The sequence below is a fragment of the Lissotriton vulgaris genome, chromosome 2_1 (genome assembly GCF_964263255.1).
Source record: "Lissotriton vulgaris chromosome 2_1, aLisVul1.2, whole genome shotgun sequence".
Lineage (NCBI taxonomy): Eukaryota > Metazoa > Chordata > Amphibia > Caudata > Salamandridae > Lissotriton > Lissotriton vulgaris.
Genome location: NC_141687.1, coordinates 473,349,765 through 473,363,284, shown reverse-complemented (window position 1 = coordinate 473,363,284; position 13,520 = coordinate 473,349,765). Strand labels below are relative to the sequence as shown.

General features: G+C 48.9%; 1 protein-coding gene across 4 annotated transcripts in view; it reads right to left on the bottom strand.

Annotated features, from left to right (window-relative positions):
• Nucleotides 1–13,520, bottom strand: part of MYO1B (myosin IB) — a 757,882-nt gene that overhangs the window by 304,663 nt on the left and 439,699 nt on the right. For all 4 annotated transcript variants that reach the window (XM_086955387.1, XM_086955390.1, XM_086955388.1 and 1 more), the window contains exon 15: nt 3,026–3,088. In XM_086955387.1, coding sequence (XP_086811513.1) covers nt 3,026–3,088 — 63 coding nt within the window. The remainder of the gene's footprint in view (nt 1–3,025; nt 3,089–13,520) is intronic.

Sequence of the window (13,520 nt, the reverse complement as noted above, 5' to 3'; positions counted from 1 at the left end):
TGCATCCCCTCATTCCTTCCATATCCTACCCGAACACGAACAGGTTAGACGTGCAGAATTTCGAAATAATTCCTTTATCCAGCTCCTTCATCAGCACCAGTTAGTGGTTAACACTACTAATTGTTGGGTGTGTGGACTGATGCCACATACCACGGATAAGGGAATTCCATATCTGGTCCTACCCTATAGTTCCCAGGGTTCAGCTCGAGCATTCCAAACAATGTTTCGGAGCGCACTAGATTCTTACCCCAGTCGAGAGCCACGTTCTTCCTACCCTGGCCCTGGCTCGTATCACAAGCCTTTGTCTATAGCGATAGAAGATTTGGATAGAGATATCTATGAGCCGTCGCTCATACCAGAGGAAGAGGTACAAGCCTATAGAGTCCTGAGTAAGGTTGAGTACAGTGCACTCACGAGTGAAAAACAGCTTAGAAGCTCGCCTCCGATATGGGTCGTACCCCACATTGGTAATTTCTGTTTAACCCCTTCCAGGCTCATGACGAGCTGGGCTCGTCATGGTGTAGCCTCCTCGCACACTGATGACGAGCCCAGCTCGTCATGAAAGCATTGAATTTAGTAAATCCCAGCATAGAAGGAGAATTCCACTAGCGCGGATGTGGTTAATGGGTCGTGGCCGAAGATCGAAAGCCCGTCTTGGAGAGAGTGCTTGCTCCGAGAACTACATTCTGACAATGGTCTCTTCCCCTGTGTTTCTGGCTGCCAAGGGTACATACTTTGTCTGCCATGATCGTGCGTATGCATGGTTGCCCTCCAACTTTGTGGGCTCATGTTTTATTGCAAATCTGTTGCCTCCGACGTTCACTGTAGATGCAGACTATCACAAGACTAGAGTTGTGAGGGGCGTAATTAGCGAAGAGGACACTGCCGGTCAAGAGGCAGGAGACTTTTTCAAGGGTTTCCTCCCGTTTTGGGGGCCTATGGTTAATAGTAGGAACCTGAGACAATTGACTCGAGTGGTGGAATCGACAGCTAATATTACTGCCAGTGCCCTTGGTAATATCACCACAGAACTTCAGGCGGATAGGCTTATGACGTTACAAAACCGTATGGTTTTAGACGTGATCTTAGCAGATCGGGGTGGGGTATGTAAGGTGATCCATTCGAGCTGCTGTATTTTCATTCCAGATAATCCTCCGACTGTCTATCAAGCCATCTCAAAGTTGCATAAGATCTCTGAGTCCATACACGTGGACGTAGGGGATTGGACGCTGCTTGGATGGTTTTGGGGCCTGATGTCGACTTGGGGTTGGAAGATTCTGATGATTGTCGGAGTTGTTGTGGCGTTCCTGTTCACGTGCTGCCTTTGTGTGCAGTGTGGTCCTGCCTTATGTGGCCTCTGTGCTACAACGTGTATAAGGCAACCACCTGTTACCAGAGGAGCTCGGTTGGACAGAGCGATGTTACAGCAACATCTAGATGGTCTGATGAATATCGAATATGATTCTGACTAGTGCTTGCCTACATGAGGGCAAAAGGAGCGTCTGAGGTTCCGTGACAATTGTAAGTGGTGTTTTCGACTCGCACGAATGTGATCGAGTCTGGTATCTATGAACCGCAAATGACGAGTTTAGTGGGTGTGCGCAGTTTCGCTGTGCCAACCTAAACCGTTCGTCTGTTTCGTGGGTTTATCCATCTGTACCCACGGGTTCCATCTTAGATACGGCATCCATTTTGTCTCTTGCCCTCAAGTAGCCAGCGAACGGACGCTGTCCGCTTCGCGACCCTGGGATTCCCAAGACATTTGTGGAAGACACATTTCCTTTGAAAGTGTCTTTATGATGAGGGGGATGATACTGTAAGGCAGATGGCCCCGCTCGAGGCTCATCTTGCCGTGCCGGTCTATTGACTCAGCCGTGCATCTCATTAGGCACGTCCCTTTGATGCCTGTAGTTCGTGTTTCCCGATACCTCCCCTTTCACACCCTTTCCCATCTTCCCACTGTTTCCATCTTCCTTTGCACCTGTCCTTGTTCCCTCTTCGATCTGTTTATTGTTGATTGGAATGTACTAATGGTGGGAAGATGGGCTTTTACAGTTGGGAACCGCCAAATGTTTGCGCACTTATGTTCCGGACCCTGAATACATCAAAGTGACCCCTCTCGGGGATAATTATGGGAACCAAGTTGTAAACCTTTGTGTACCATGTAAACGTATGGGAGAAATATGTATATAAGGAGGGACCCACTTGCAGCAATTCGAAGCAGTCTCCCCAAGTTGCACGTGTTGTACTTGCTGTGACTTCTGTGTTCCCTGCAGTAATAAACCTCGAATCTTTGACGCCGAAGGAAGTGTCCCGTGTCTCTGTCACTTGTACGCCGGAACAGGTTACCCACGAAGGTTTCAGGTGTTGTCCCCTGGCACCGCTGGGTCTTAAAGAACCCAGTCCTTCACGCCTCCTCCTGGCGCAGTGCTGTACAACGTGACACATCTCCTAGATGCGTCACGTTGTAAATAGGGCGCAGGGATGCGCCACGTTTCCGCGCCATTGCATCACGCAACGGCGGCATAAACGTGGCGCAAGCCCTTCATAAATCTGCCCCCAAGTCTCACAAGACAGGGCAGTGAGACTGTTACCAGACCGCCGCCACCACTCAATGGCGGCGGTATCAATGTCACCACTGCCGTACTGATTAGGAGTTGCCCCAGATAGAGTCCTAGGGCTAATCTGGAGATTGCCCACTGTGGATGGGGGCACATGTTTTTCCTCCTCAGTTGCCACGTGCTTGTCGGTCCTTCCTGGGACCGGGCCTGCAGGAAGACCGCCAAACTCTTAATTGGCCCCTCAACTTTGTAATACAACGGTGTTCACTTAATATGTGGTATCTTTTGTTAACAAAAGGCTTTCTGCCTATTCCTGTCAAATCATTGATTAGATGCTTGTTTTTGCAATCAATCAATAGACCTTTCAATTAAAAAGCACATATTACAATAAATGTTTACCAGCAACAAAGAAATGTACAGGAAATGTACACAATGCAATAATGTATTAAAAAAAGGTAACTTACATTTTCAATTAGATCACAAATAATGGCATTGTTGAAGTATTCAATGTGCGTCCATTGTATACCCTAAAAAATACAAAAATGTTCAATTAGTTTCAGAAACTACAACGCCATATGTAGCCTTGGGCATCAGATTAATTGCATCTCTAGTGGGATCATTTTAAAGTGCATTCCCATTAAGGGTACTTACGGAAGAATTTTACAAATGTGTTTTTAAGTCTTAAAACAAACTGAGAAACGCAGTATTCTGCTACTGACAGCATAGGACTAAAATGTGCGCCCCTGAACTGCTTCCAGACTAACTTTCCATTACTAGCCCTGTGTCAAGTTCCCATGCACTCTTCTGGACCTCAGCCAGAACTTTTTACAAAGACCCTTGAGCAGGACTGCTGTGTGTACAAGATCAATGTTTATAATAACACAGAACCTAGATTTCCTTGTTCTCAGCTTTATAAAAAAATGATTACAGTTACAGGTTCCCTTTCTGACGGCTAATTTATGGGCATTATCAAAAACCCTTCGCATCCTTCAGGCACTTCTGTATTGTCAACCTACAATTCGGATTTCTCTTGCACTCACCATGACCATTCTCTCCAAACCTCTGACAACAAGATCCCTCTCCACAACTTAAACTCCCTCTTGAAAAACCATGTATACATTGACACACCGAAAAAGACTGAAAAACAAAAGTGTGCAGTTCCTTTGAGGAGTAGGTCGGAAGGTTCCTGGGTGATCAAGTCCGGGGGATCTGACCCTTCAGTAGCAAGAGCCCCGACACACCCCGAGGGGTGCCATGCTTCATCATTGGGCAGCTCCTCGTTGGGCCGGCGCTGCAATGCGGGGGCTGTTTGCCGGAGGTCTTTTGAGCTGCCATCTGTGCAGTGTAGGTATAAATGGTGAGGGTGTCTAGTGTGAGTAGAGGGCAGTGAAGTGTTAAAAATAAGTCTAGGGGTTCATTAATGGGGTCTTTAACGTGTTGAGCCCTCGGTTATATTATTCACAAGTATGAGCTTGGGTGGATATAATGGTCCACGTTATCACTGGGTGTAAATGGTGGGCAAAATGTTTCTTGCCGATAGAGTCTAGGGAGCGCAAGGCAATTTGTCAGGACCGTGTGCAAAGTGTACTAAACTACTCATTGAGGGACATATACGTACACATGTCTAACTAAGTGCCCTATTATCCCATGTGCAAGAAAGATATAACATAACGTGTATTTGTAAAGCGCATGTTCATCCATAGGTCTCTTGGCGCTGAATAACAGATGTTCATTGTTACCCAACTCAATGGTACTGATTTTATCGACCTCAGAATGATGAAAGGCTGAGTAGTCCCTAATGCATACAACAAAGTTGCTGGAAAGGGGCGACCACTCGGTCCCCCCGCACGTATGGCGGAGTGCCTCGATCCCCCCGGGAAGCCATTTTTGGGCGGGAGGCGCGTCTCGGCTGGTATGCCCGAAGCGGCGTAGCCGGGGCGTGCTTTTTCCCGCCCTAGAGTGGGCTGGCCTAGACACCGACGTAGCCAGCCCCGCCCCCGGGGCGGGCAGGGGCGGGTTTACGCCCGCCCTGAAGACGGATAAAAAGAGACGCAAGACCAGAAGACGTCCTCTTGTTCTTGTGCTCCGAAGCTGCACCTCCTCGCTACACGTGAGCTCGGGACAGAACGAAGAGCCAATTTTGAGCGTTTTGATCTTTTTCTTTGTCTTCTAGATACTTCGTCGGAGAGATGCCCAAGAAAGGAGCAAAGAGAATGACGACTGAGCAGATGGTTCGGGCCCTTTGTAAGGATATGTCCGACATAAAGAAGCGGCTGGCGGAGCGAGACGGGGAGGAGGGATCGGGCCAACCACCGGCTGGAGGGAGACCTAAGAGGCCGAGAAGGGTTCCAGCCGGGGGCGATGTCCCGGCTCCCTCTGCCCCGCTCGAGGTGCCGACCCCGCTACCGATGGAGGGGAATCCAATCCCCGTTGTCATCACCCCGACAACCAACGAGGATATGCCCCCCGAGCTGGCAGCACAGCTAGCAGCATGGTTGGGCGATAGTACTGGGGGCGCCACGACTGCCGAGGCACAGGCGCTGATAAGCAAGCTGCGTAAGGAGAAAGAAGCAGCCAAGGTGACCGCACCGGTAGCAGTGATAGAAAAGCCACAAGTGGCAGAAACAGCATCCGGTTCAGGTAAGCGGCCATTGCCGATCGCAAGGGACGAGTCAGCCCCCTCTCGTAGAGAAAGATTGGGGCAGCATGTTCCTTTAGCAATAAAAGAAAAGATTTGGGCGGGGGAATACGTGAATATATTCTCCCTGCTTGTCGATCATTATGAGGTAGAGCATGTCAAGAGTCAGAAGGACCTAATGCATCCAAGTGTTTGGCGCGCAAAAATGGCCGCCTTTAAGGTAAATGAGAACATTGGCAACTGGGGCAATGCATGGGGTATTTTTACATCGATCTTAGGGGAACGTAGGCCCGAGTTGCTTCCCGAATTTCCCATTTATCAATCACGAATTATGGGTTACTCGACAGCGTATCAAGGTAACCATTGGTTCTGTTATGACAATCTGTTCAGGAAAGAAAAGGAGCATAACAAGAGTTTGACTTGGGATTGTTACGATTCTGTGACATGGGATAAAATGAAGGAATTTGGAATGTTAAAAATGCCATTGGTTGGGAGCAATGTTGTTGATTACTCCCGCCAAAATGTGGGGACGCCCTTTCGAGCAAGTACGAGCACCGACGATTATTCGAGACCCGCAGGCAGTACAGGGAAAAAGGGTTTCTGTTTTAACTTCAACAAAGGGAAATGTACCAGGCCTCCGGGAACTTGTAAATTCAAACACGAATGTAGTACTTGTGGGTCGTCCCATCCTGAGTCATCGTGCAGAGCCAGAACGAGTGAGAATGGGGGGAAGGGTGGCGCCAAACAGGTCTAAGATAGTCCGAGGGGCGCCTTTACCAACCCCGATTGATACCTTGGCAATGATTCCCTGGCTCAGCGAATACCCGGATCGTACTTCTGCCGGGGTGCTGCGGAACGGTTTTACACATGGTTTCCGCATCCCGGTGGGGGACTTTCAGGGTGTAGGGACGTGCAAAAACCAACTGTCCGTTTTACAACATACATCTGTAGTGCATGAGAAAATTCAGAAAGAGGTTAGCCGGGGACGGGTCGCCGGCCCGTTTAGTGTACCCCCGGTACCGGATTATGTCTGTTCTCCGTTAGGGGTAGTCCCCAAGAAGGACCCAGGGGAGTTTCGTTTGATCCATAATTTGTCTGCTCCGCATGGTCTTTCGGTGAACGATGCAATCGATCCGGAAGTTTGTTCGGTGCGATACGCATCGTTTGATGAGGCAGTAGCCATCTTGAATCGCCTGGGGCCCGGGACGTTGATGGCGAAATCAGATATCGAGTCAGCGTTCCGGTTGCTCCCGGTACACCCAGACGACCAGCGTCTTCTGGGATTCGGGTTTCAGGGGTCATTTTACATGGATAGGTGTATGCCAATGGGATGCTCTATATCATGTGCTTATTTTGAAAAATTCAGTACTTTCCTGCAATGGGTGGTCACTAAGAAAACGGGTTTCCGAAATGTAATGCACTACCTTGACAACTTTCTGTTCCTTGGTCCCGCCGGACATTCCGAATGTGCCCAGGCCTTAGCTGAATTCTGTGTGTTGATGGGTCATTTTGGCGTGCCATTGGCACCGGGTAAAACTATGGGTCCCACGACTTGCCTCGAGTTTTTGGGGATCGAGTTGGACTCAAGGGAGGGGTGTTTCCGTTTACCAGCTATCAAAGTGTTGAAATTCAGGACAGCCCTCCAAGTATGTTTAAATGCATCTAAGGTTACACTGCATCAGTTGCAACAATTGGTGGGAAAGTTGAACTTTGCCTTGAGAGTGATCCCAATGGCCCGCCCCTTTTCCCGCTCAATTGCCCAAGCGATGGTTGGCCTGAAGGAGGGTCATCATCGTACGAGGTTATCGGCCGAGGTCCGCCAGGACATGCGAATTTGGTTAGCATTTTTGGCGGACTTCAATGGTCGAGTCGTCTGGAACAAGCCAGCCGTGTCCTCCGAAGAGCTTGGGCTATGGACAGATTCAGCAGGAAGCATAGGCTTTGGCGCCATTTTTGGCACTAAGTGGTCTGCACAAAGGTGGCCCCCGTGGTGGCACGAGAAGGGGCTGACGAGTAATATTGCTTTCCTTGAACTATTTCCCATTCTGGTGGCCCTGAGAACCTGGCCTGAAGGGTTCAGAGATCATTCTGTCGTGTTCTGGTCCGACAATATGACCGTTGTAGAATGCATCAATAGTCAGGCAGCCCGTTGTAAATTGATTTTGAGGCTGCTCAAAGAAATTGTCTTACTGTGTATGCAACTGAACGTGGTTTTCAGAGCAAAACATGTCCCGGGGGTGATGAATCAGGCTGCTGATGCACTGTCTCGTTTTCACATGCAGGCTTTCTCGGGTTTCCTTCCTTCAGCGGACCCAGAGCCGGCACCCTTCCCCGAAGCTCTCTGGTCTCTCGGTGCCCCGAACTTCGTCACCTCGTGGGAGAGAGTCTAGCACCCAGGACAAGGAAGGCATATGAAGGGGCGTTTCAGGCCTATTTAGCCTTTTTGGGGGCTGAGAGAGGGGGACTTTGGGGTCAGGAAGAGTGGGTAGTACATTTTCTGATGTCCTTACGTAGGGCTGGGAAATCGGTGGCTACGGCCCAAAGGCATCGTGCCGCCATTTCCTTTGTTGCCAGGGCCCACGGGATCCAGGACCCGACAGCGTCTTTTTCAGTACAAAAGGCGCTGCGTGGGTGGCAACGCTTAGAGGGTCGCAGAGTAGACGTAAGACGACCAATAGGTCTGGATAGGTTGTCCCAGTTACTGGCCACACTCCCTAACACATGTTCGTCTCCTTTCGAGACCTGTTTGTTCCGGACTGCATTTACGCTGGCATTTCACGGGGCTATGAGAATAAGTGAGCTGGTTGCAAGGAACAAACAGGATGTGGCGGGGGGCTTGTGCAGGGAGCATGTTCAGATCAGGGGCGATGCGATGATTGTCTCCTTTCTCAGGTCCAAGACCGACCAAGATGGGAGGGGGGACTGCACGATCATTCGCAGGACCCCCGGGTCCTCAATGTGTCCGGTACAGTGTTTAGAAGATTACCTAGCACGGAGGGTGGCATCATGGGGGGGGGACATTGTTAAGGCATGCAGACGCCACCCCACTGACGAGGTTTCAGTTTCAGCGGGTGCTTGCAATGGCCATTGCCGCAGCGGGCTTGGACCCGGGCGAATTTGGGACCCATTCCTTTCGAATAGGGGCTGCCACTGAAGCTACAGCCAGGGGTCTTAATGTAGAACAAGTGAAACGAGTGGGGCGTTGGTCCTCCAATTGTTATAAGAGGTATGTGCGATTGCACATGTTGTGAAGCTGTAATCATGTACTCACGCTTCTTGTCTTTTGTTTGTTTTCAGTTGCGCAAGCCTACGCGGCAGGGCGGACTGTGCAGTCGACCCAACACCAGGCCAGCGGTCGCACATCACCGGCTGTGAGAAAGGAGGTGTGGGTCGTGGGCCACTCATACGTGAGACGGGCCGCAGACGTATTCAAAGCAGGTGACATGATTCACGTACCTGGGGAATACGGGTACAGAGTGTCCTTCTACGGAAGGGGCGGTCTCTGTATTGACCAGTTTCAAGCATTCTTTGAAGGTTTGTTAGAGCGGATGAGGTCACCGCCGTCCTTAGTCATAGTACATTTGGGGGGCAATGATTTGGTCACCACCGGTAGACGACTTCTCCTGGAGGCTATGCTTTCCACGGTAAGTTGGTTAGCGAGGAGAGTTCCGGGGTGCATAATTGCATGGTCTCATATGATCCCACGAAAAGTGTGGCGGGGGGCTATCTCGACCCCTGCTTTGAACCATTCTGTTAGGAAGCTGAATAATAAAGTGAGTAGGTTGTTCCGTTCCAAGACATTGCATTCGATCTCGCATAGTTGTATTAATGATGACAGTATGTATTTGAGGGATGGTGTGCATTTGTCGAGGGTGGGGAATGAGTTACTCATAGGAGACTTCTTAGCTTGGTTAAAATCGTTAAAGCATGACCTTTAGGTAGGAGTTTTGTGGGGGGTCCGGATAGCCGGTCAACTATCCGGACCTGTGGCGGTAAGGTCATGATCGGTGAGCACTAATTGGTAGATCCCTATGAGTAGGCGTCACCCAACACGGATGGGAGCGCTCGGGAGAGGTGGCCATTGGCCCCTCAATGGGGAGGCGGTCCCGTCTAAGGGCGGGTCGCCGGAAGTAAAGGAAAGGCGGTCAAGGCCCCTTCCTTTGTAGGAGGGGTTACAGCCCCCTCCTGGGGAATTTCCCGGGGCCAGTGTCATCTGCGACGGCAGATGCGGTAAGTTGTGTGGGGTGGGGGGAGGTCCACGATACCTTCTAGATACCACACACAAGTCTTCGAACGACCTTTAAATGGCGTCGAGTCTTAAGTGCCCCCGTCAAGTCAAGGGAAATTGTTAGTAGTTGCACTTGAGGTAAGCCTCTGTGCTGTCGCCCCTCCCAAGTGGGAGGGGTAAGTCTGGTTAGGGATCTTGACACCGGTTATGACCTTGCCGTTGGCCCTTAAACGTTAGGATGTACAATTTCAGTGTTATAGAGAATGTTTTGTAGGATGCTAGTTCGGCTAGGAGAACCTCTGTATTAGAGAATATGTTAAGGTTAGCCAAACATCGCAATGTGATAATGAAATTGTACATAACATGAAACGTTTAATGTTTAATTTTTTGTTTTAATAAATACGGCCGCGGGAGGGTCACTCCCTCCCACATCCAAAAATCTTCAAGAACTGTTTCCGGTTTCCCTCCTTTTTGGGATCGAGTTGAGAGGGGGTGGCGGGTATCTCAGCCATATGGAAAGGGGCGACCACTCGGTCCCCCCGCACGTATGGCGGAGTGCCTCGATCCCCCCGGGAAGCCATTTTTGGGCGGGAGGCGCGTCTCGGCTGGTATGCCCGAAGCGGCGTAGCCGGGGCGCGCTTTTTCCCCGCCCTAGAGTGGGCTGGCCTAGACACCGACGTAGCCAGCCCCGCCCCCGGGGCGGGCAGGGGCGGGTTTACGCCCGCCCTGAAGACGGATAAAAAGAGACGCAAGACCAGAAGACGTCCTCTTGTTCTTGTGCTCCGAAGCTGCACCTCCTCGCTACACGTGAGCTCGGGACAGAACGAAGAGCCAATTTTGACCCACCCACCAGCCCCTGAGGACAGCAAGTTGTTGTGCAATAAAGTGAATTTTATAAGTATGTTTTTCTGCTTTGTTTACAGGCTGTGAAAGTATCAGTTTGTTGTTGATCATAATAAAGTATGGTGAATATCGTGTAGTTTGTTACAATTAAAATGAGTTGATATAGTGTTGCATTTTAAGCATGCTCTTTCGGTCGTAGCGACCAATGTTTTCATAGATTTGAGTAAGAATTGTCGTATTTATTTTTGGTAGGCGGTAAGGTCATGATCGGTGAGCACTAATTGGTAGATCCCTATGAGTGGGCGTCACCCAACACGGATGGGAGCGCTCGGGAGAGGTGGCCATTGGCCCCTCAATGGGGAGGCGGTCCCGTCTAAGGGCGGGTCGCCGGAAGTAAAGGAAAGGCGGTCAAGGCCCCTTCCTTTGTAGGAGGGGTTACAGCCCCCTCCTGGGGAATTTCCCGGGGCCAGTGTCATCTGCGACGGCAGATGCGGTAAGTTGTGTGGGGTGGGGGGAGGTCCACGATACCTTCTAGATACCACACACAAGTCTTCGAACGACCTTTAAATGGCGTCGAGTCTTAAGTGCCCCCGTCAAGTCAAGGGAAATTGTTAGTAGTTGCACTTGAGGTAAGCCTCTGTGCTGTCGCCCCTCCCAAGTGGGAGGGGTAAGTCTGGTTAGGGATCTTGACACCGGTTATGACCTTGCCGTTGGCCCTTAAACGTTAGGATGTACAATTTCAGTGTTATAGAGAATGTTTTGTAGGATGCTAGTTCGGCTAGGAGAACCTCTGTATTAGAGAATATGTTAAGGTTAGCCAAACATCGCAATGTGATAATGAAATTGTACATAACATGAAACGTTTAATGTTTAATTTTTTGTTTTAATAAATACGGCCGCGGGAGGGTCACTCCCTCCCACATCCAAAAATCTTCAAGAACTGTTTCCGGTTTCCCTCCTTTTTGGGATCGAGTTGAGAGGGGGTGGCGGGTATCTCAGCCATATGACTATGGTGGTCGGTGAGAAGGCTCCAATGAGTCGATGCGGAGTTGCGCTGAAGCATTCTCCCACGTTTAACGATCGCTGCAGAGAGTGTGCGACCTACCCGTAAGCTCTGCTTGGCTCGAGTGGTTTACATTGACACACCAACAAATAGATAGTGCAAAACATCGACTCCTTGGTTCTCCCTTAACTTCCGCCACAACAAATATACAGTTTGCAAACAGTAAAGACAATGGAAGAAAAGCATCAACATCACACTACTACTAATCCCTTCATGTAACATGCAGAGAACTCCCCACACTATAGAAAAAGTTACATCCTTCATCTTGACACATTTGGGCCCATAGGCCGTCTTCTGAAATGCGGACCATCCACCCACTGACGTAATGGGATCATTTGCAACTTTGTGCAATTCTTCTTCTCCTACCTATTCAATAAATTCCAGACCTCACAGGCTGGCACCTCCGGAACCCAGAAGCAACCAGTCAACAGCAAGTCATGAGACATCGATCCTTACCAAGTCATCTTGAATATCTACTCACGGACAACAGCTTCAGAACTCATCAATAAGCTTTTAATTTTAGTTGAGACTGCCCTTTGTTCTGAACATCTAACAGTTCAAGGCGTGAGTGTGCAACTCAGTCAAGCATAGCCAGCACCTATCCGAAACTCAACCCACCGAGATTGAAATCTTTCTACTCCCCAACAACAACAAAACACCATCTAATCCAAACCTGGCTAAACCAATAGAACCTGGTGGGATTCAATTTACACCTTTCACCAATGCAAATTTGCTCACATTTACCCTTGACATCAGCCTCATCCCCAATGAACACAGAACCAAAAGGACAAAGATGGTATGGCATACGAAGCCGCCAAATAGCAGTACAATTTTGGAGGGATACGAATGAGTGAGCCATAAAAGTATCAACAAAGTTGGAACAAACAAATGGAAACATAGAACACAAATTACAGACAATTGCTAGATTAAAAAACAGATTAAAACAATTAAAAGAGTAATTTTCTAAACACATGCACATAGATAAAATAGCGAAGTGACAGCAGATAGATAATACCACTACAGGGAGGGAAAGCACCTTCCTTCTGGTCATAAACATAGCACCCATAAATTTGGCAACAGAAATGGCAACAGTAGGATGGCAGAAGAAGGCCTTAGAAGGCGAAGGGCAACAGAGTAGTTGCGTACACCTAGCAGCCTGCATATGGGAGCTAACCAGGTCCTAAGGGGGAATGCATATGCTGGAAACAAAACATCTTGCAGGACATTCTCCTCTGCAGATTTACAGGCCGGACACACAGAGGTTTCCCACCCTGGCCGAGCTGGAAGTGAACACTCTCAGTGGTAGGGTACCCACTCAAAACTGAAAGTACAACTTTCTGTCAAATAAAGTCAGCTTGAAATCAATGAAATCATTGGTTAACGTGAAACAGGCAAAGCTGCGAAATTTATTAGGTGTTACACATGCCCAATATTGTTTTTCAAAAGATCCTTGGTGGGAATTTGGTGGGCTTCGACAACTCAGGCAGCCTAAGTAAATCAAGCACCTCCTTAATACGCAGAAGGTAGAGGACCTTACTGAAGCAATCAACCATCATAACATCCGCAAGACCTTCAACATAGTGTGCGAGTTCAAGTGCAGTCTATAGCCATCTCCAATACAAAAGTGGGCGCAACACAATTTTGCCCAACAACCCTTTTACACCCATGTCCGTTAAGAGTGGAAATAGTGGAGTTCTGGTTGAGAGAGGCAAGATTTCTAAAGAAATTGTTTTCAGTTTTGATTAATTGTTCATGATTGGAAAAAAACACAGTTCCGTACAATATAGTGTGGGCCAATGCTTTGGGGTCAAATTCTAAAAATGGGTGAAGTAGGTTTAGTGTATGGAATTGAATACTCCTTAACATAATAACATAACATGTGTATTTATAAAGCGCACATTCACCCAGAAGTATCTTGGCACTGAATAACAGATGTTCATTGTTACCCAACTCAATGGTACTCATTTTATCGACCTTAGGTGGATAAAAGGGTAAGTGGACCTGCTGGGAATCGAACCTGTGACCATGAAGTCATACACAGGCTCTTGCAGTGGACACATTAGTCCACTGAGCCACCAGACCTGCCTACTAATGCCTCTGAGATATGCTTAAGTTTTATAGCAGCCTTATTAACTTGGGTGTGCCAGGTCATACCCCCGGAGTACGTCACTCTGAGATAAGTACAGG